The following is a 23,737-nucleotide window of genomic DNA, read 5'->3' as shown; positions in this document are numbered from 1 at the left end:
TTAGACTGGAATACCCCTCCGATCACGTGACCAGGCCTACATCTAAATATAGCCATCCGAATGGCACCAAAGATCATGTAGAGAACCTTTGATGACATCTGACATGACGCTTTGGTGCGATGTTTTTCTAGGCATACTGATAAAGTGATATTGATATGATTATGATGCGGTCCTCTGATGATGCTGCTGCGTATTTCTTCTATGTATTGTTTATATTATCGTACCGGGGGAGGGGGTGGGGTTAATCTTCCGGCGTCTTTACAGCAATTTTCGCGCTCTTTGTTGTCTTTGCGTTTACCGTGCTTCAATTTCAAGCATCAGTACCGGAGTTCCGAAATGTTATTGACATATCGTAAACCTTGTAACCAATCAGTATAGCATGGCTGATGGGCTGCAGTCAACCGCAAGTGTGAAATTTTACAGTGCAAAATACATCGATACGGATAATACGTCAAGCCACCGTCCCATGATGTCGTTCCATACGGTATCTCCAAAGATTCTCTACTACCCGATCTTTTATATCTCCATGGCCTTCTAAAAATAGTCTTCTGGTATCCCAAGATGTGATGACATCATATTACTAAAATAAGCCGCCAATCAGGCAGGTGCATCATTCTACGTTTAACCGCCTGTGTTTTTGTGTTCTGTGTAGGCCTACCCAAGAAAGATCTGGAATCCAGAACTAGATCTAGAATCTGAAACCTGAGTCTGGAGGAATAGTCTCTCTGATTGTAGACTAGCTTTTAAGTTACTTAAGTCAAGGTCTGTTACGACAAGTTACGACTAGATAGATCTTTTTAATTCTAGTGACGTCTAGATTAACTTGAAAAGTTATAGGTGAATTGTCTCACTCTTTGCTGTGTGAAGTGTAGGCCATAGGCTACAGGAGTAGAGTGGTTTGAAACAGTCTCCTCAGTCTCAAGCTGATTATATAATGTTCAACCTCGTCTTAAATTAATTTACATCACTTTAATTTTAGAGAGTTACAACTGTTGTAAAGCGTTGTCCTTGTTACGGCTTTTCAGAATATAGCCTAGAATTTTTCTGCAGGGCTTTCACACTGTGCTTCTTGTAGACGTAGTAGTAAAGAGAAAAAAATACGCTTTTTCAATGTTAAGGTCTGACATCCTGCCCTACACAACACAAGAAACCATCATTTAGGCTAATAATTTTGGTGATTTGTTACGCGTCAAGAACCCTAAATATCTGAAAAGTGTTGCACGTGCGTGGGAGAGAATGTTAGAATTATAATAACGCAGACAGAAAAACATTGAGGAGATTTGAGTGGAAGATCCAAGCAAAATGAGTAAAGTTAAAAATACAGTGGAACCTGCTTTAGTGGTCACCTGTGCTACTCACTGCTACTGATCTGTGGCACCTTGGCATTTTTCCATCCTCTGTGATCCCTGTTCAATGTGGCCATGGTCAGTCATTTTAGTGACAAGAGAGCTTCCAAGCCTGCTCATAGTTGCTTTCTAGTATTCCGCTAACTCAGCCTCAAACTAAATGTATTGTTTATTCAACCAATACAGAGAACAAGCTCTTGTGATAAATATATGGTGGTAACAATTTTGATGAAAATGAAATTTGTACATAAAGGAAGTGCCTCTCAATGACCATCAAGCAGTTGTGCCACCTTTAACTTTAAAACATAGGAACTCAATTGCATTTTTCATTTTTTATTTTTCCCTGTAACAGAGAGGAAGAAATTTTGAGCCACGATGAAGAGCATGAAGCGTTCTACTCCTTGTTTGTTGCACTGGCAACAAATGCTCTCTGTTCAGTTTCGGATTCACGTAAGTCTAGTTATTTATTTTCTCAAATATTCGACTTAATGATTTGAATGTCATGTGTTTTTAACATTAGATAGTGGTACTTATCATGTTTTCAATTTTGGGGACCAACTAAGTTTTTACATTTTTAAACATAGATGTTGGTTTCGAGCATGGTGATCCATTATGGTTTGTACTATAGTTGTTTATTTATGTTAATGTTTGTTTATAAATCTTGTTTTCCCGTTCATTTTGTATCTTTAACTCTTCCCGCCCTTCGCTCCCCTGGCCAAATGCGGTTTCCGCACAGGAATGACTCAGTTGTCATTTCTCGTACGGTTTTATTAAAGGGTTCCTACTGCTAATTTCTGCAATATTTTGCGACCTGTGAATGTATTTGTGTCAAGATGGAAAGCTTCACAGCTAGTTTTGTTATTTGTCAGCTTTTTAAAGAGAATTTTTCGATTTTTTTTTGGTTTGAAGGGTCAATCGAATAAAGCAAACCCGTTTGTTTACAATGCCATCAATGGCTTGGGGCAACGGTTCAAGCAAAACGAAAGCCCCATAAAGCTTTTCGTTGGTCGACGTGACTGATATAAGCTTTTTTTATTATGACTGCATTGTCAGCCTCACTAACTTAGACTTTCAATAGTAATTTCCAACTTAATGAGAATAGCAGTGACAATACTGACAACGGTGATGAAACAGCAGGCGTTGTACTCTATCTGGGGTAGTTGGTGAATCGTGCATCAGTTATAACCTGCCCCCGAAATCTAGATCTGGTACTAGCAATGTCAACAAACCTGGTACCGGTACAACTGCTAGTTCTAGAATCATTCATCATCATCATTGCCTTTCACCCCTGGCTGGGTATAGGCCTTTCATTTACATTTATCTCTGTCCTGGGCCATCCTTCCCTGCTAGTTTTAAGTGAGCTTCATCTCTCATATCCCTTTCCACACATCTCCTCCATGTTTCCCATGGCCTACCCCTACCTCGTGCTCCCTGTGAGTTCCACTGCAGCCACTGTCTTGTGATGTTTCTTTTGTGCTTTCTGAGGGTGTGTCCCATCCATCGCCACTTTCTTAGTCCTATTTCTACTTCTATATCCTTCTGTCCTGTCCTTTCCCACAGCTCTTCATTTCTTATTCTATCCTGCCTCTTAATTCTTCGGATACTCCTCATTCATCTGTTGATGAAAGTCAGGACTTAATTCATCACTGTCTTTGTTGTCTTCCAAGTTTCGCAGCCGTAGAGGAGCACAGACTTGACATTGGAATTAGAGTCGAATCTTGGTGGGCAGTGAGATGTTGCTTGCTTTCCAGATATTTTATAATTGGATGAATGCTGACATTGCCTTGGCAGTTCTTGCTTTTACATCTGTACTAGATTCATGACAAGGGTAGAATTAGGAGCACCCCCCTGGGCGGTGCCCCTGACTGAAGTGTCTTTGGGCCATTCCTGAAGGGGGGATTGTAGCATACATGTCCTTTCGTTCAGCAAATTATTAGAACGCATGGAAAGGCAGCGAGTATAATTCTGTTGTAGCTTATATGAAGAGAAATACACACACATAAGGCCTTCCAGGACGAGACATGACATTCGTATATTCACTCGAACAGCTTGGCGACTTTTACCTGAACTCTCACTCATGAACTCATGTACTACACATAACAACACACAAGGTTAGTCGCCACATACCTCCCCCCAGCACAGACGTCTCATGGGATCATTGGTAGCCTGTGGGTGGACGCACTTGACATCCAGCACGTGACGTGAGTTGTGGGTGGTGAACAGTCTCAGTATATTGCTCTCACCCATCGGTGTTCCTAACGGTAGGCTTTGGTTCCCGTAACACCGGAGGACGGCCGCGTCGTGCTGGTTGCTGTAGATGGACTGGTTGGGTAAGGTCTACCTGTGCAGGCTTGAGGCGATCTACTGAGATGCGTTCCGTGCGGCCTCCGATGTCCAGAAGGAAGGTCTTTTCTCCCGGGACGAGAACCATGTAAGGACCTGTGTATGGTCTTTGAAGTGAGCCTTTCACGGTATCTGTGCGGATGTAAACATACTTTGCTGTTAACAAAGATGGTGGGAAGAATGTGACTGGGTCACTGTGGTGGATAGCCGGTCTAGGCCTTGTGAACTGTGCTTTAGCTCGAAAAGTTGTCAGAAAATCTGTTGCTGACCAGGTAGGTGCTTCAGAGGGTAAAAAATCGCCGGGAACGGTCAGATACTGTTGACCACAGGACTGAGGAAGTGGACCCACTATATCAATATTGATGTGTGAAAACCGCTTGTCGGGTACTCTAAATGTCTCTAGGGGAGCACGGGTGTGTTTCTGGATTTTCGACGTCTGGCATTCGTGACGCTGTTTCACCCAACTGCTGACCTGACGTCATAGGCCATGCCACACAAACTTTTCAGAGATGATCTTGACTGTAGCCTTAACGCTTAGGTGTGAAAGTTTGTGTGCAGACTCAAACACCTGGCGTCTGAACTCTGGAGGCACAATGGGCCGAGCTTTGCCAGTTGAAATGTCACAAAGGACTTCGGGACCTTCGTCGCTCAACTTCGTTTTAATGACTTTTATGCTTGTGAAAGCTGAAGTGTACGCCTGTATATCAGCTGTACTCGACTGCTGAGCTGCTGCTAAGGCTGCAAAATCTATGCCGAGTGAGACTGCATTAGTTGTGATCACAGCACGTGAGAGATAATCCGCAACAATGTTTGTCTTCCCGGATATGTACCTGATGTCAGTGCTGAATTCCGAGATAGCAGATAGCTGTCTTTGCTGCCGGGTTGACCACAATTCTGTAGTTTTTGACATTGCAGAGACCAATGGTTTGTGATCGGTGTAGATAATAAATTGCCTACCTTCCACCATGTACCGGAAATGGCATGTTGCAAGGTGTACACCTAAAAGCTCTCTATCAAAGGTGCTGTATTTCATTTCCGGCTAACGTAGTTGCCGGCTGAAAAAGGCGAGAGGCTCCCAACGATCATTCTTGTATTGCTCGAGGACAGTACCGACTGCCACATCAGATGCATCACAAGGGATAGCGATTGGGCAGTCTGCGCACGGATGAACCAGAATAGATGCGTTTGCCAAGGCTTGTTTACCCAAGAGGAATGCCTGGTTCATTTCATTGGTCCAACTTACAGCTTGACAAGGCTTCTCTGTTTTCAGAGCGTGGTAAAGTGGATGCAAAATCGCAGCGATGTTGGGAATGAAACGATGGTAAAGATTCAGTACACCCAGAAACTCCTGCAGCGCTTTGCCTGTATTTGGCTTAGGAAACTCCTTAACGGCGTCAACCCTAGAGTTCATAGGTGATGAACCTGACGCAGAAACCCGATGTCCTAAAAAATCAAGTGATGTAACGCCAAAAAGACATTTTTCCAGTTTAATCACCAATCCATGGTGTCGCAACCGCTGAAAAACTGCGTTGAGGTCGTCGACGTGAGACTGGGCTGATGAACTAGCAACTAGGATATCATTCAGATATACAAATGCACAATCTAGGTCCTGAAGCACTGTATCCATCAGTTGCTGAAATGTTTGTGCTGCATTTTTTAACCCGAATGGCATTCTAAAAAATTCCCACAAACCAAAGGGTGTGATCACTGCCGTTTTAGGTACGTCCTTGGGCGCCATGGAGATCTGATGATATCCTCGAACAAGATCAATTTTAGAGAAAATGGTCTTACCAGTTAGACGAGCAGAAAAGTCCTGAATATGGGGTATGGGGTAACGATCTGGGACTGTAGCATCGTTCAACTTGCGGTAATCTCCACATGGGCGGGAACCTCCGTCGTTTTTAGGCACAACATGCAGAGGCGATGCCCAGGGGCTGCTTGATTTCGGTATTGTGCCCATTCTCTCCATCTCAAGGAACTCCTTCTTTGCAGACGCGAGTTTGTCTGGTACCAGACGACGAGCACGAGCAAAAACAGGCCGATCTTTGGTGGGAATAAAGTGTTGCACACCATACTTGACATCGGCTGAGGAAAAAGTAGGCTTTAAGAGTTCGGGATACTCGTTGAGAATCTTGCGGAATCTATTGCTTGATGGTTCTATGAGGGCCAGATCTGGGCCAGTAGAAATGGAACTGACCAAGCAAGAGATAAGGGAGAAGGTTTCTGCCTCAATTAGACGGCGTCCTCGAACATCAACTAATAAATTGTGCTGCCGGAGGAAATCAGCCCCCAGTAAGGGTCGCTTAACATTGGCTGATATCAAACGTGCTTTAAACACACGGTCACCGAAATGAAGAGGAATAACTTTGGATCCATAGGTCGCTATGGTTGTTCTGTTGGCTGCTTGCAAGGGTGGACCTGTCGCACCTGACGTTCTGTCAGCCCATGACGCTGGTGTCACAGAGACTTGGGCACCTGTGTCTATCAGGAAACGTTGTTTAGACTTAATGTCCGTGACGAACAGCTGAGTTACTTTACAATCTGTCGTCGGTGTTGTAAGAGTTGTTGTTGAGCAACATTGCGGACCAACTGTCGGATCTTCTACTTCTACTGCTGGCCCGCTCTCCCGTTTCCCTGATGCTTTTTGTGTTGGAAATTCTTAAAGTGCTTGCATGGACTGCTGCAGTGTCTTGCGTTAGATCCAAATTTTCGATGGAACCAGCAAATAGCATAAGCTTCGGAAAGGTCTGAAACAGAATCGGTAGGTCGTACCGCTGTATAGACTTTCAAATTTGGCGAAAGGGAGTTGTACAGGTTATCCGCTTCTTTCGCTAATGCGCGGTAATCTGTTTTGTGGTGGGAGTTCGCCAGAGGAGCTCTAATAGGTTCTGGCTGCAGCTGTAAAAAAATATGGCGAAAAAGAAAACACAGTTTGTGTTCTCCCAACAAAGCTAGCATTTTTTCCATCATCTCAGAGGGCCTGTTATCGCCCAGTTCTTTTATGCTTAATAAGGCTGCTGCTTTTTCTTTCTCTGATAAACTATAGGCCTCTATAAGGAAAGACTTGAATGTGTCGTATTTTTTACTTGAAAGAGGTGAGGAAATTATGGATAGGGATCTTGCTGCTGTAGCTGCATCAAGCGCCGCTACGACGTAGTAGTATTTTGTCTCGTCAGTTGTGATCCCACGCAAAGCAAATTGGGCCTCTGTTTGTGCGAACCACGCGGAAGGACAAGAAATCTAGAACGTAGGAAGTTTAAGTGCTACACTTTCGATTGCCATGATTGTGAGAAACGTATCGCGTTTACTAGATTCTAGGTTATGCTAAATTAAATCTAGATCTCTAGACAAGGTTACCTTAAATCATATCGGGGTCACCAATGTAGCATACATGTCCTTTCGTTCAGCAAATTATTAGACGCATGGAAAGACAGCGAGTATAAATCTGTTGTAGCATGAAGAGAAATACACACACATAAGGCCTTCCAGGACGAGACATGACATTCGTACATTCACTTGAACAGCTTGGTGACTTTCCCCTGAACTCTCACTCATGAACTCACGTACTACACATAATAACATACAAGGTTATTTCTTGTTCATGCACAGTAGAATTGTAAATGGGCTGATTCATCAATGTCAACCTCATAACTGTGCCTGATCTACAACAGGAAACTACTACTTTTTCTTTCCTAATCCTTAGTTTATCATTTTCCTCTACTTCTTTTGTATGTTTGTCACACTCTAGTGACCCGCTATTTCCGTGGTGCCTTGAAAGTCGAAACAGATTTTGTGCTGTTGAAGCTAGAGAGGTGAGCAGAGTAAGCCTGATTCCCTGTAAAGACTTCTCTGTTGACATCCACCCCTTGGCGCTCATATGACCTTATGTGGTTGCAGGTACAGTAAAATCTCTACTAAATAAAAAAAAATAAAAAAATTAGGAGCTGATTGCAGGTATAGGCTACTATCAGTGGAGACTGGGTTGTGGCTGACTAGTATTTTGTTTACTTTCATTATTCCAAAATTTATAACAAGATCTTTTCTGGAATACCCACGTGTGTGGTATTACTGCAAAGGTGATTTACATATATAAACATTTCTGTTGAGTATTAGTCTGTATTTCATAGGTAATGGTGACAGCAAGCTAGATAATGCTCATTGAACGAGCCAATTTTATTATTTTTCAGTTATTATCTCCCCCCCCCCTCCCCTTTATTGCATGATAATTGCTCTGACATAAAAATAATAAATGACATTTATATAGCGCGCAACCCCGATTAAAGTTCACAGAGTCTGAGCGCTTTACAATACAGTACAACGTACAACAGTAACATAAAACGTTGTGTTGTGACTAAAAGAAAATCACTCCAAATATTCATCTTATTCATTTAAAAACAGAAACGACTTAAGCTGACATTTATGAATCAAAAGATTTTAATCTCTCTTAATGTACTTGGTAAAACATTCCAGATCTTGGGGCCTTGGTGTTCAAATGCCCTTTCACCCATTGTTTTAAGTTTCATAGATGGTAAAATAAATTTCTTTTTTTGTCAGCTGATGACCTTAAACTGCGAGTTGGAATGTACAGTATTAACAGATTTGATAAATATGATGGCGCATTATCATTCAAACATTTGTGACATAGGGTGGCCAACTTGAACACAATTCTTTTCTAAACAGGAAGCCAATGCAATGTCTGTAAAAGAGGTTTAGCAGAGTCTTGCTTTTTTTCCCGTAAAACTAAACGTGCAGCATTGTTGTGGACAGTTTGTAGTCTTTTACCTTTCTCCAGTGACATAATAGAAAGAACCATGCAACCCATCTTTTGTGATAACTTATTCAATTACCTTTCCAGTAGTATCAAATATATACTTTCTCTGAAAAAATATGACACCAAAATCAATTTGGACAAGATACCCTATTGTAAAAGGTGCTCCTGAGAAAATTAATTCCAGTGTTTTGGGAGGGTCAGTAGAAAAAAAATTCCAGGCACAAAGAGTTAAGAAAAGAGTAAAGAAATTCTGGGGAGGGGGTGATGTTGGTGAGAACATTTTTAAGCCTGTGTGAATGTGCTTTAATTTGTTTTGCTAGAATTGAAATGGGCATAGGTGAATACTGAAGAAAAAGTTGGAAACAGTTGATGAAATAAATATTGTGTTTTTGTTTCAGTTTCGAAAGCAAATTTGGCTCAGTGTTCAGCAGCTGCCAAAGTCCTGCTATCATTTCTTCTGGACAGATTGGAAACTCCCAACAGAGCCTGTGCAATTACTCCAGTAAGAATATTTTCTAATTTGATTATAGTAGTAGAGATGATGCCGTAGAAATTTATTATATGTGAAATGTATTGTGAATTGGTTGATAAGATTTTTTGTTATTGAAAATTTGTTCTATTGTTGGCAAGTTTTTTTGGTGGGTTTATCTGTTTGTATGATTAAAAGCTTACATATTGTGAACTTGTTTTCTGAAAGGAATTATATATAGTATTTCTTCAGTGTTTTTCTGTGCATTGGCCTGATATGATGTGCCTCAAAGTATTCAACACCTTTTTGATATTCTGTATTACAGAAGTACATGATGATTCTCATCAACGGACTCTGCAGAGGGGGATCTTGCTTGTCTCGCTCTGATGTGGTGACCTTCACTTGCTTGTTTAAACCAGCAGAGCTTCCTCCTGGTGACCTTGACACTCAAGACAAAGGTAAGGCAATGACCAATGTGTTTTTTACAAGATTGTCTTAAAACTTTATGTGAACAAAATGCTTCCACGCTTTGGACTTTTCCTTAATAAATGCTACCTGAATTGTCTGTGGAAAGCATTTATAGTTGTACAAACATTCTGTTGAAATATGGTTGTTACTTCAAAACTTCAAATATATTTGAATATATTCTTTTCAATGATTTTTTAATTTCTGGCACTGTCAGGAAGTTGGTATGTCTATAAAAGCGTATATAAATGGTGTGAGAAGCACTCTTCATTTTTAAAGTATTGATGCACTGTTAATTTTGAACAGCTTTTACTGGGGATACAAGTGTGTAGGTAGTTTGTTTTGAGAATGTATTGGCGTGAATTTTGCCTGCTAATTTTTAGATCAATTATCTTTTTAAATTCCTTTTTCTCCATTATTGCTGTAAGTTTGAAGACTAAGCTTATGTTGTCTCTATGCTTAATGATGGCAATGTTGTTCTACAGATGGAAGTCAAGAAAAAGACAAGACGAAAGAAAAGCTGACAAGACTAGACACTCAAACAGACCTTTTTGATCAGATGACATCAGTTTTTGCTGACATTTCACCTGTGTTGGCATCACCACCGAAACCAGATCTTATGGCAGACATGACTGAGAGGGAACCCAAAACACCAGTTTCTATATCATGTAAGTTTTCATCAAAATTTGTGTATGTTTTCCTAAGTATTCTATTTTACTCCCCATTTTGAAATTGTTTTGAGCTCAGATTAAGAGGGGTGTTTCAACATTATTTTTAAAAAACATGATTGACATTATCAAAGAATGATGAACTGGTCTGCTTGCTAGTTATGTATTTGTCTTTCTCGATAAGCGGAATATCATTATTAAACTCAAAAGGTCCGGATCAACAACAACAACAACAAAAACAACAACAACAACAACAACAACAACAACAAGCTCAAAAGGTTGATGGATTCATGTCTTTTGAAAGCTGTTTTTACATTAATGAAAGAACAGAAGGTATTTTGTTTTGAATGGATTATTGATCATGACAGAAATTGTCATGTAAATCTACAGTCCCACAAAATTACAACACCTTTTGGTTGGATTATTCTTTAGGGGATCTTATCCGCGTCTTCTTCCATTCAGTGCTGTAATTATTTAGAACTCCGTTTACGTAGTGCTGACATCAATGAATGTATTCTTGGACTTATACTCACTTTGGCTTGAAATCTTGTTTTGTAGCCCACACTACAGATAGTCCAGAGGACTGGGGTACAGCTTTCGCTCAGAAGAACACAGACTCTCTGCTGAAGATGAATGGAGCACAAGTTTTGCTGGGAGCATGTACTCAGTTGACCTTCCTGAGCAAATATGTACAGCGTTACAAAGATGCCCTGAATGGAACTGCCTTCCTGTTACCTGGAACATTGTCACAAGCCCTCACAATGAGAAATGGGTATGAAAAACAGAATGGTACTCTTTTTTTTTTTCCATGTGATGTTTTGCAGAGACAACAGACATATACCTCATGTGTGTGGGGGTGGGAGAGGAAGAGGTATAAAAAAGGATCAACTGTTCATGAATAGCAATGCAACCCCTCTTATAATGGAATTTCTCACATGAACATTGTGTTTAGATTTGCATGCATAATACTTACTTTGATAGCTTTTTTTCTGCCTTTCTGCTTTGCCCTGGGCTAAGAGGTTCACCTTTTCAATTTCAAATCTATGTCTTGTATTGTTGTGGATTAAACTGCAATAGAACCATGTCATGCTGTGTGGCATTGGAGCTAACTGAGTACATGATGATTTTAGATATTGAAAGCCACCGTTCATAGTGTCATATATGCAGGCAAGGAAAATTCCATGAAATTTTAGATTTATCTTTCATGTTCTCAAGCAAATTATAGTTTTTATATCGGTGTTAACATTTTCTACATAATACATTACATTTTACCTCTTGTACCTCTGTCATGTGAAAGATTACAAAAACATTAACCATAAGGTAAATGTACTTAATTTGAAAAATGTTTTCTTTAAAAAAACAACTAAAGTGTATACCTTGGTTTCAAGAGCTCTTTCTGTGAGTTATACGTATTGATGTTTGACTTAAATTGTCTGCTCACTCAATGACTCTATTCAGGTATCAGTTCTTGCTCACTGAGGTCTCTGACGTTTGGAGAGCTTTCTCCTTGCCAATTCTGGAACCCCTCACACCATCTCGTCTGAGGACAATTGTCGATGTGACTCTGGGCTGTTTGTTTGCTGCTCTGTCTGTGGCAACGGCTGACACTGTTGTCAACGTGGTGAAACCATCTGGGCCATCACAGTCACCTGGGGTGAAGGATGAAGAAATGGACAACCAAGGGCACAGCATTGTGCAGAAAACTGTAAGGAGATGTTCAAATTGAATCTACTTCACATTGTCTTTGTTGTGTAATATTTTTTTAAAGGCAAAAGTCTCTGTGAGAAGATTTTGATTTCACTTTGCAACATGTTGAAAATTGTGAGATGTATGGTACAGTTAGTTAACCTTTGTTGTCTGTTATTTAATCTCTTTTTCTAGATCTGTCAACAAATAGGCCTATATTGTGTAATTAGACCTCTTATTGACTAATTTTCTCATGGTGTAAAATTCATGCATATTTGAGCACTTTTGAATTTAGTATTTGTTCTAATTTCACTAATGTCAAGAACAACAGTTGATGAAAGATGAAAATTGCTTTATAGACTTCAACATGCAATTGTGTGTTCTGCATATCATTGAATTGTGTGCTTCATAACTTTTTACGTTAATTATATGTCGTATTGTAATTTGAAAAAATATTTTTTCACAGCTTGAAATTTTCAGCTGGGTGTCTTCTGCCATCAAGACATCAACAAGAGCTGGTGGTAATGTGAGTAACGTTGTTTATTTTATAAAATAGTCCAATGTTTGCTCAAGTTTTTTTGTGGATCGTATATAGACCTGAAGTTTCATTAGAACAAATCATGGTACCATGTTCTTTTCTTTGGGAAAGTGTTCTAATGAGTTCAGGATTTTATCTTTGAAGCAGTATTTGCCTTAATATTAAGTCGTGGAGTACATGTTTTTGTTGATACATTTCCTGAATAAAAGTAATTCATGTTGTGTTACTGAAGTCTGTCTGTATTGATGTCATTCCACACAGGTTGCTCAGAACCTGAATCTGATCGCTGCCTGGGAGACTCTGAAGGGCCTTCAAGCAATCCTGGTCCTTACTCCAGCCATTATTTTGGAGAGAAAGGATACTGTGAAAGGAAAAGCCCCCGAAGCTCTTCAGAAGAAAGAGGCTGCTTCCGGCTTGGGTCGACCATCATCTGCTAAAGGGTATCAGCTTTTGTTATTCTCAGTGGTGAAACAAAATATGCAGAAAAATAAAAAGTATTAAGTCATTCCATATTTCCTGATTGTCATAACTCACACAATTTTCAAGATTCTAAGCCGAGTATTCTTTGAGAAACTGGTAATTTTGATTTTCTTTTAAATGTTTTGTTCTTATTTTTTTAGAAGACCGTTCATTTCATAACCGAAGGAGAAGAAGCTAAAGGAAAGCATGTTTAGCTTTTGAATAAGGACAGTATTTCTATTCCACCTTAAAACCCAGTTGAAATTAACTGTGCCGTTGAAGTGATTTTACCTTATGAAGGGAAATTTTAACAACTATTTCAGCAATCACCAGTTTCTGAGCGTGACCGCTGTTGCCTTGGCCACCAATGCCATCTGCCTTCTCAGCCCTTTGCTGGATGACCTTCAGATTGAAGGCACGGATGAAAAACTTGGGGTACGTTTTTTTGTATATTGTCAAGTTGAGGTGACATGAGCAAATGATTGGTTGTTTATCTGATATTTTTCACTGCCTTGGTGTTAATCGGCTTGAAAGTTCCAATATGGATTTCACTTCAAATTAAATTTGAGAGAGGAAACAACAATAAAGCTTCCGCTTAATTGCAAAGTTGAACACTACATTTCCCAGATCTCTTTCTCTCTTTAAATATTCTACTTACTTATCTATTTACTTTTGTTCTCAAGAATAAAACTGTATACTACATCTTACAGAGATATTAAAAGTTGAAATAGATATAATGAGTTTACCTTATGAAAATTAAGAAGCCTTCATGGAAACATGTTTGTCACATAGAATATCCCGTTGAATACGGAGGTGGGCCTCAGCTTTGATATCATGGACAACCTGACAGCGTGGGCCAGGGTGAAGGCTCTACTGGCCAGTGTCGGACTGCAAGACCTCATGTTCAGCCTCATGTCTGTGGCTTTCAAAAGGGTGAGCTGGGGAGTTGGTTGTTGTCTGAGCCCTTTGTTGTGCTTGCTGATTAGACTTCCTTGCTCTTGATAAGTTGATTCTGTGTTCTTCTAGTTTTTTAAATTTTATTTTGTGTGTTCTGTATATTTGGAAGGTGGTTTTTGAGGTGTGTTCTGAAAAAAGACATTCTCTCTGTAGCTGAATTGGTGTGACATTATAATGCATCTTTTGATGATGATATAACTTCTGAATTATTACATGTATGTAATGTTCATTGTCACCCAAATGTAATAGTGCTTTTTTGTGAGTTTTTAAATTTGTTTTTTAGTTTAGTATGGGGTTTTACTGCGCTTGCAACTGCATAAGATCATTTGAGCGCGAAACAAGTTGTTTTTTTTCTCAATAGCTAACTGCTCAGCCTGATTCTGGTCAAAATTTCTAATTAAAATTGTTAAAACGCTAAAAATTGCTTTTAATTTGTGGTGAAGGTTTTTAAAAAAAAGTTTTTTTTAGGTGTGTTTTTGTTTTCATATTAAAGATAAAAAGGAGGAAGACTTGAGAGGCATAATGTCAGCTTTTGGCAGTTTAATAAATAATGCTGGAAAAGGCTTCGTTTCTATGAACTTTTGATAGCCAGCATGCTTTACAGTTTTTTGTGCACTTGCAGCCCTGGGAATCAGATGTTTGTGGTTCTCATGTGGGTGTTTAATGCATGTATTGCCTTTTCCAAGTCAAAGACTGGCTATTTATTCATCATTTGTGGGAAACGTGTTCAATAAACAAAACTAACAGATTTTCTTCCCTTTGAAATATTTTTTTCCCCTTATCTTTTTATGGCCTAGAGTTGTATGCAATTACTAATAACTTTTTTTGAAATTGGATGAAATTTTGCTTTGTTTTCTTGTTTCTTTAAATGTTTTCGGTGTCAATTTTTATGCTCCCTTTTTGGGGGAAAATGAAGTAGCTCTGGTTTCTCATTTGAGGGGGATAATCCTTGTAGTGAGTTTTCTGTATTATAAAGTATCATAACATTTTGGTTGTCAGGCTGTGTTCTTGAAAAGAATGAAACAAGGCTCTGATTCTCAAGAGACCATAAGTAGCAGCAGCACGTCTGACTCCAACACTTTTTACGAGGATGACTTCAGCACGTCGGAGGACAGCAGTGAAGGTAAGGATTTTTTAAAAACTGTTGTTCTACACCTGAGTAAAATCTGGATGTGAATTGAGAGAGAAATGCCTATGTGTAATCTTTGGTGTAGAGTTGGTTTGGATGTGGTGTTCACTTATCCATATTCGTCTCTGAAGTATCCACAACAGTGTATGTCAGCTGATACATAAACATGCAATGTTAGAGGACTGAAAAGCTTTTATTGTCTTTTTTTCTTTTCAGTAAAAGAGGAAAAGATTTCTTTGCTTTTGCTAAATGAACATTTGCACAGGATGATTTCTAGATGACTCCTTTCTGGCATAAAAACTTTTCTAGAGATTCATTCTGAGGTAACCATTCAATTCAAGACGATATATATCCTGTTACCTGCATGTGCTGGTCATTTTTACGTTTTTGTTCAAGAGAGCAAGTGTTTAATAACTTTGTTGTGATCAGGATTTGACACTTGTCAATTATTTGACAGCCCCTGATAGAAATGTCCGAAGAGATGTGTGTTTACTCTTGTTCACTGTCTTTTTTCAATGATAATAATTATGATGTTTGTGGTGCTTAAGGAGATAATCTGTTATGACTGTCGCAGTAATGCACACGTTAAAACTGAAAAAGTGCACAACTACATTTTGTTTTGGTGCTTTTGTTGTTTGTGGTGAACAGATATTCTGATTTCTTTCCTCTCTCAGATGATGATTCGGAGCCCATTCTGGGCCACTGGATGGATGAAGTGCTCTCCCCATGTGACTCTGTGAATACTCCCCCTCCCCCGCCTCCCCCACCCCCAGCAGACGGTGTGGGTTTGGAGGGAAAAAGGCATAGGGAGTCGAGCGTCGGAGACAGAAGTCCCAGTTTTGTACCTGATAAAAGAGAACCAGAGGGGGTCAGTTCTTTTCCTCTCATGTGTCAAGACTTATTGAATATAAGTTATTTTGCATAGGTGAACTTCATCGGTGTAGGTGATTGTCTCACTTGGCGTCGAATAAATGACAATGTATAAGGAAGTTTTTCTGTTTATGGCGGGCCCACCTTGTTTGCATTTTCATGCCAGAGAGCAAGGAAATGTTTTTCTGTATTATAGTGACTTGTTCAAATTTTTCAAAACCTGTTCAAGCCAATATTACTAGGGTACATTTATGTTTAGCTTTTGGGTCTGGATTTTCACTACTCATGCAATGAGGCCTCAGATGCTAGAACACCTTTGTGTGCTCTGAAGATTGAAGAATACCAAAACAACTTAGGTATGGAGAACTGGAAAATGGAAAGAGAAAAAAAAAAGCCAGACCTTTACACAAATGCAAAAATATCTGTGATAGGGACTTGACCACAACTAAGATCTACTATAGAACCGGGAAATAGATGTCAAAGATGTAAGGGTGCAAGGTGGAAGAAAATGCCCCTTTAGTGAGCAGCAGAGTTACTGAGCGAAGTCTTAAAAGTTGTAGTGAACTGCTGTTCAATACTTGATATGAAACCTACAGATTATGTAAAGGTCTTAGGCAAATAATATTTTTTCATACAAGAGAAGGTTCAAGTAATGAGTGTTGATTATCTTCAGATTGTAGATTTTAGAAGGGTGACGTTGACAGTTTATGTTGATTTTGAAATATGTATCACGACACAGTGGAATCAGGCGCTCATCAATTTTTGGGCATGTGGAGTAATTGGTATCATCTTAAAGTTTGTTCTTTTGCCTTGCTTTAGATGAAAAAATACCATTATCTTGAATAAAAGATGGGGGTTGCTTGGTTTTTGTGGTAAAATTGGCGAGAAAATGGCCACCAAAGTTTGGTAGCTTCCATAGTTTGAGAGTCCTCAGAATCAGAAAGTTAAAATTTTTTGTGCCTTTAATCAACGCGTTTCAGTAAAATTCACACAAAAATGTTTTTTTTTTAATGGACATAAAAAATGTTGAGCCAAAAAACAAAAATTCAATAAAAATTGCCGAACTGGCATCTCTTCAATTTTATTATTTTGACGAGTGTCTGATATCACTCTGATGCCTCACATATTACTGGTGAAAAGTATGTTAACATGTGTTTTATAATTTTCCCAACAGTTTACAACTCTTGTCAGCAGTGTGATGAACTTTTTCAATTCCCACTTGCTGAATTCCAACAATGAAAATATCAGAAAAATTACAAGGTGAGTCTTTGTGTAAATTCTTATAATTGTAAAGGTGTGTTTTGAACCATTGCTATGACTTATTTGGTGTCAACCTGAGGTATCATGAGGGCATTTTAATCAAAGATACTATGGTAAGATGCTGCAGCTGCCTCTTTCCCTCTCTTAAAAAAACGTGCCAGCGTAAAATAGGCCACGCCCCCAGTGAGCGTGTGACATAGCCCCGATGGCTTGGCCCGGGGCTTGTTGGATAGAGTATGAGAGCGTCCTAGTTAATCCTACTAAAGGGCCCATTCTAATCTAGATCTAGATCTAAATAATTACGTAGATCTATCTTCCAAACTAAAGTATTGATCAATGTATTCCAATAATTTATCTAGATCTAAATTATTTTAAAAGAAAAACGTTGTTAAAGATTTTAAAATAGTCTCACTTCGGTAACGAGTGATCAAGATCAGAGGATAGTGAACCGATACAGGGCACTGGGTGCATAGGCTCATGATCTAACTACTAAACCTAGATTTATCACGAAATCTAGGCCTAGAATATATCCAATGCAATATTATTGATCATATTGATGAGATAGTATTGATGACAGGTTCTTTAGGCTAGGAATATGCATTATTAGAAATCAAAAGATAGTGTCAATTAGTATTAGATATTCCCAATGTGCCAGGGAACGCTGCAATAGCAGAATAGAGAGAGAGAAAGAGAGGGGGGGGAGGGAGAGAGAGAGAGAGAAAAAGAGAGAGGGGGGGGGAGAGAGAGAAAGAGAGAGAAAGAGAGAGAGGGGGGGGGAGGGAGAGAACTAATAGGCTTCTACAGTTAAAACGACAAACATGCACACTGAGTGGGTGACTGAGTGAGTGAGAGAGAGAGAGGGAGAGAGAGGGGGAGAGAGAGAGAGAGAGAGAGAAAAAGAGGGAATACAAAGAATACAACATAGAAGTATGTCTTATTAACTTGCTCTCTCTCTTCTAAGGGCTCACGCTCTCCTGGCCTTGACAATGGGGGGGAAGTTTACGACACATTTTCCCCAGTGACACAGTCACCTATGCACTCATTGGACCTTTGTTAGGTGCTTTCAATTTTCCTCGACTACACGGCTGAAACCAGCTCATCATAGACGGAATAATAATAATATGCATGAGGTGCTGTGTGTGCTTCTGAGATTTAAGTGATATAAATCACGTTGAACCACTTTTAAGGCAACTTTTTTCATATATAACATTTACATCTAGAATCTAGTTCTGCACCTAATGGAATGGACCCACACGCAACAAAGTACAGAGTACAAAACATTGGTCATAGCCAAGGATGCATGATGCAGAGAGTAAACAAAGCTTACAAGCTGGACTCTGATCTCTCTGGTTTAGCTCTAATCTAGACTCTAGATTAAAAAATCAATTTCACAATGTCTTTCCTTTTTCGTCCTTTGGGAATCTGAAGAAAGACAATTATTTGGTAATTCCTCTGGAATTAGAATGGCCGATGGCTGAACAAAACTGGCCAGTATGCCAACAGCATGAACGTTGTGTGTCACTGGCCGTGTTTGTTTACAAACTGTCGCACGCTCGCCGCTAGTGGCGCTGGGAGTCGATGTGCCTCACAAAATTGAGCCAGTGCAGCATCTTATCGTAGGCTGTACTATCTTTGTTTTAATGACAAATCATTTCTTAGTCTGGATTAACTTGCCTATGGATAAAAGAGTTGATTGTTTTACAAACATTTACATCCTCACATTTCACAATTTGAAGTTTTGGATAACATATAGGTAGAAAAAGAGGGGCACTACATCATGGAGGAGAAGGAGGTAGGTGCTCTTGTGAGGCTTCTCAGGTTATAGTATCTGCAGTCTCTCTATTGAAATTGTTTATATCTCCAGGGCCAGTGTCTCCCAAGATCACATTCTCATGCTGGCCCAGCTGACCAGGGAACTTGATAAGGAGTGCGCAAGACTGGACAAAGGTCAATTTCACAGTTTATGCTACTGTATCTTGTCATATATTTCATTTTTGCTGTATGTGTGTGTTATTTTTATTTTCTCCATAAAAGTAAAAAAAACAACAAAACAAAACCCCCAAAACCCCAAAAAGGTTTGAAAAGGGAGGTAATATTTATGTCCCTGTTTCTGAGGTTACTGGTGTCGTTTTTAAAGTCTCTTTTCTTTAAATTTTGCATTTGCGTTTCACGTAGAATATGGGTCAGCAAGTTTTGAAGATTATGCACTGCCATCTTCTGCTATCAGCATATGATACATTTGAATTTTAGAAGTGAGGAGTTTTATTATCCTCAACCTTCCATTTTCAGCCAAATTTATTTTTTGAAATGTTGTTATTTGACACCTCATTTGATGCTGTAAGTTTTGATTTTTGAATGGTACGAGGGGCGTTCAATACGTCTTTACTCTGACAATGAAAGAATTGTTGTACACCAATGAGACTTGGAGAATGTAATTTCTGTCGTTCGGGAACTCTGCGTGCGGAGTTTTGTGTAAATCTGATAAGCTGTGTTAACATGAGAGTAGTTTTAATGAAAATGTTTCTTAAATACCAAAATCTAATGTATACCTTGCTGAATGCCCTACTTATGAAATAATTAAATATTGGATAAGGAAGTGCAAAGCTGGCTGTCCACATCCTCCATCCCTATTGCCAAAGATCGCAAAGGTGCAACCTTCAAGTGGAATGGACATGCTGTCATGTTTTTGGGATAGTGAAAGTGTCACTACGACATGCTACTTAGAAAATGGCCATACTGTCACTAGGCACCATTATTCAGCGTTGTTGATGAAACTATGATCTACCTTTGATAAGAAAAGACAATGGAAGCTGTGAAAAGGAATGCTCCTGCTGCACGAAAATTCTCCAGAGTGCAACGTGATAATGGCTCCTCAGACAGCAAAGCAGTGTGTCTATGAAGTTCTCCTATACCCACCCTTTTCACCAGGTTTTAGCACTCTCTGACTTTTTCCTGTTAACAACTCTAAAAAAATTATCAAACAACAGCGTGCAGGAATGGTTTGAGTCCCATTGGAAGTCATATTATGCTCAAGGACTTTTGAAGGTCAAACAAAGATGGCAGCAGGGTGTCAATTCGCAGGGTAACTATATAGAAGAGTAGCATTGTGAGTCCCGAATTAAATTTTTTTGCTTGCTACTTTCATAGTCAGAGTATAGACTTATTGAATTATCCTTTTACATTTTACATAATCTACTTTTGTTTGTGGCAAGTTTAAACTTTTTATTCAAAGTCCAGGTTGTAAAAGGTGGCTGTTTTCTTTTGTCTGCAGACAAAGGCTACATCAATGTGTCTCATGTGCTCGCTCGGTTCACCCACAACCTCATTGCTTCAGATTGCCTCACAAATGAATTACAAGTAAGTCTATCAAGTGCATAAAATTGTGGATTTGTTCAGAGCTTAATTGTCCAGCCTCTAGTTCCTGTGGTGTGAAAAGAATGATTATAAGTTATTCCTTGCCCTCAACCTTAACTTAAATGAAGTAGGTTTTCTTGCAGGGGGTGGGGGGAGGGGTGTATTCTGTGTTCTGAGTATTAGGGAGAGGCTGGTTCATTCACTGTAGCTCTCTGTTGTGCACTCTTGTTGGGGATAGATTATGGTACTTGGTCTCTGTAGTTCTTATTGTTCTGGAGCTCACTATGGAAAGAAAAATCCTTCCATATTTGATTAACTTTTTTCATACAGCAGACTTAAGTAAAAGAGTTAGTATGATCCCACCAAAGAACATTAATTTGATTCCTGTTTGGGGAAGGTATCTTATTGTCTTCGTATTTCTATTTTGATATAGTGTCATATGCAGCCTTATTTAGCCTTGAGGGGCAGGATGGAAGCCGCCTATCCCTTGAAGATTTGAATTGTTTTGATATAGTATTGTGCAGAGCCTTCCTTGGTCCTGACAGGCAGGATGGAAGTAGTTCCCCTCATATGTAATGTAAGCTTCATAAACTTTTAGCGTAATTTTATTATTGTTGTTCTGTGCCTACGTCTGAATTAAAATAGTCCGTGTGTGTGTGTGTGTGTGTGTGTGCGGTGTGTGTGTGCGGTGTGTGTGTGCATAAATAGATACTGCATGAGAAGAAAGGAAGTAGTAAAAAAGATTTAGAAAATAGGTATTCCAATGTAAAGCGCATTGAGCTACTTTTTTTGGAAATGCGCTTTATAAATGTTATATATTATTATTATTATTATTATTATTTAATCGTGTTTATGGATGTGTAAAACGTTAGGTATCTTTCGGCTTCCCTTTGCAGCAAGCTTTCCTGAATGCCCTGGGTGTGAGTCCGACAGGTCCTGACCCATGGCCTCTCACGGTGTACCCGCGCAGCCTGGCTGTGCTGGTTAGTCTGCTGCTGCGCAAACAGCAACACGAACGGGAAGATAAGACGTGTCAGGAGGGGACGGCCGATCGGGCGGTCATCCTGATCTGGGATAAGTTCCTGACCAGACTTCATGCTGCTGTGGACTGCCTGGAGAGCAAAACAGAAATTATGGAGGGTATGGTGTGCTTCATAGATTTGGTGCTGTATATCTTTCTTTTTCTCTCTTTTTTTAGGCTTAAGTTATTATTTCAGCTTCCATAATATATTGACTAGAGGCATTGAATAAGAAATTAAAATGGAAAAAAATGCAATGAGCTGATGTCTTTGAAATTTCTTTATCTGTGGGTCCCTATTTGTATCTGTGGGGTCTTTTTTACTGGTGTTTTAAAAATTTTTATTCATTTTATTTGATGACTGCTTTCCTTCATGTGTGACGATGAGAGAAAAAACTGGCCTTTTTGCACCAAAACTGACAATACAATGCTCATATATTTTTTTAGATTGAAATTCTAATTTTCTATTTATCTCCTTTTCAAACTTTTTCATATCCCCTCCTGTTTTTCCTAAGCTCTATCTTGTAGTGTTGTGTACGTTCTAAAGAACCTTTTTTGTTTCAGATGTGAATGTTGAGCACCTGCAAGTGATGTTGTTCCTGTTCCATGGGCTGTCTTTGTCTCAGAAGAAATCCATCTTGACCAAGATCTGTCAAATCATCATGCTGGTGGCAGAGATAGAGCATAGGTGAGAAGGACTAACTGTCTGTTTTAGGTTTAGTTTTTAAGTTTTTTCAGGGCCTACAATCAGGTGTAGGAAGGAGATACTTGAAGGATGCCATTGTAGATATTACATTTGTGCTGTCCCTCTATTGTTTCTATTTGTCTTCCTTGCTCTGAATCACTATTAAATGACTTTTGTTATGTGGTTATGTTTCTGTTCGATGCAAGAATACTAATAATTTTGTAATGGATGTTTCAATATTGAGAAAGTTTGAAAGAAATTTCCTCCTAAAGTACCCAAGTTGTAAAGGTTATTTGGGTTCAGAATACTAGAGTATATGAACAAATTCAGCAGTAATATGGTTGGGTCGGAGCTTTTTGGAGTAAGTTAAATAATAATAGTTCCTTTTTTTGTCTTTACTCAGTGCTGGTTTTAATCAAGTTTACTAATCACAATGTTTGTGCTAACGTTAAAAGAAAAATCTCTTAGTCATACAGTGTTTAGCTAGAATACATGTGCAGAGAGGTAAACGAATTATGAAAGTGTTCAAATTTCAAAACTATGAGTTGCCTGATTACACCTACAAACCCCTGCCATCACCCTACCATTTAGCATTTAGACAGAGGAACGGGCAAGACAGATAGACAAAAACCCCATTGACAGACGGAAGCCAAGTGGTCAGTGGAAGTTAGTTTAAGCTCACAAATAAAGTCTTGCAGTTTTTTAGAACTAGATTTTCAAGTGGTTGGGTCTCATGGGATGCATTAACCCTTGCTCAAAAGCTGTTCTCTGCACCAAAGCGACCAGCAATATTGTGCTATTGTTCCCATTTTTCATGTTCTGTGATTGACTCATTACAAAATGAATGTCCCTGTGCAGATTGATTAAGTTGCCTTTCTTTTTTTTTACCCCCAGCCGTGTGGAGAGAATGGTCCCCTTGGCCTTGAGCCGTCTGGTCCTGGTGCTGGAGTACATGCTGCACTACTTCTATGACCCGCCGGCTCAGCTCATGGAGCAGGTCAGTGTCGGGAATGGAGGAGGGAGAGCGGGTTGATACTTTTGCAGTGGGATTCCATGCGTTCTTTGTCTTCTCTGCTTTTAATGCATGCTGACTCGCAGTATACCACCACTAAAATGCTGTTTGTTTGTGTATCTGACTGTCTATATATACTGCAGATGGTTGGTACACTGTTTGGTATAGCTTTCTCCCAGCTGTCATTTTTATTTATTTATTTTTTTTATAGTAGAGGGTTTTACGGCGCTCGCAACTGCATAAGGTCATATGAACGCCAAGGGGTGGGTGTCAACAGAAAAGTCCTTACAGGGAATCAGACTTACTCTGCTCACCTCTCTAGCTTCAAGAGCACAAGGTCTGCTTCGACCATCAAGGCACCTCGGAAATGGCTGTTCACAAGAGTGACGAACATACAAAAGAAGTAGAAGAAAATGACAATAGTAAGGATTAGGAAAGAAAAAGCAGCAGTTCCCTGTTGCAGATCAGGCACAGTTATGAGCGTGACATGATGAATCAGCCCATTTACAATTCTACTGTGCTTGAACGAGAAATGTCCCCCCTTTGGGAATGGCCTAAAGACACTACAGTCGGTGGCACTGCCCCGGGGGTATGTCATTTTTATATGTTGTATTTTCTTTTAATTCAAACCTATTGGTGGGCTCTACTACTTTGGAAAAGAAAAAAAATGTGTTTATTGATACTTGTTAGGAAAAGTAGGTACTATG

At 39.4% G+C, this 23,737-nt stretch overlaps 1 protein-coding gene across 1 annotated transcript in view; it reads left to right on the top strand.

The window, feature by feature from the left end:
• LOC101864706 (E3 ubiquitin-protein ligase UBR4) overlaps positions 1-23,737 on the top strand; it is a gene marked incomplete in the record, with an annotated part of 129,570 nt that overhangs the window by 6,414 nt on the left and 99,419 nt on the right. The window contains 18 exon segments of the mRNA XM_013086956.2: positions 1,699-1,796; positions 8,859-8,962; positions 9,255-9,387; positions 9,880-10,062; positions 10,621-10,834; positions 11,521-11,767; positions 12,215-12,274; positions 12,548-12,726; positions 13,069-13,180; positions 13,538-13,678; positions 14,702-14,825; positions 15,506-15,699; positions 16,876-16,961; positions 18,826-18,908; positions 20,233-20,318; positions 21,212-21,455; positions 21,898-22,021; positions 22,913-23,015. Coding sequence (XP_012942410.2) covers positions 1,699-1,796; positions 8,859-8,962; positions 9,255-9,387; positions 9,880-10,062; positions 10,621-10,834; positions 11,521-11,767; positions 12,215-12,274; positions 12,548-12,726; positions 13,069-13,180; positions 13,538-13,678; positions 14,702-14,825; positions 15,506-15,699; positions 16,876-16,961; positions 18,826-18,908; positions 20,233-20,318; positions 21,212-21,455; positions 21,898-22,021; positions 22,913-23,015 — 2,515 coding nt within the window.

This window comes from Aplysia californica, unplaced genomic scaffold (genome assembly GCF_000002075.1).
Source record: "Aplysia californica isolate F4 #8 unplaced genomic scaffold, AplCal3.0 scaffold00526, whole genome shotgun sequence".
NCBI classification, from domain to species: domain Eukaryota; kingdom Metazoa; phylum Mollusca; class Gastropoda; order Aplysiida; family Aplysiidae; genus Aplysia; species Aplysia californica.
This window is presented reverse-complemented; position numbering and strand designations above follow the sequence as displayed.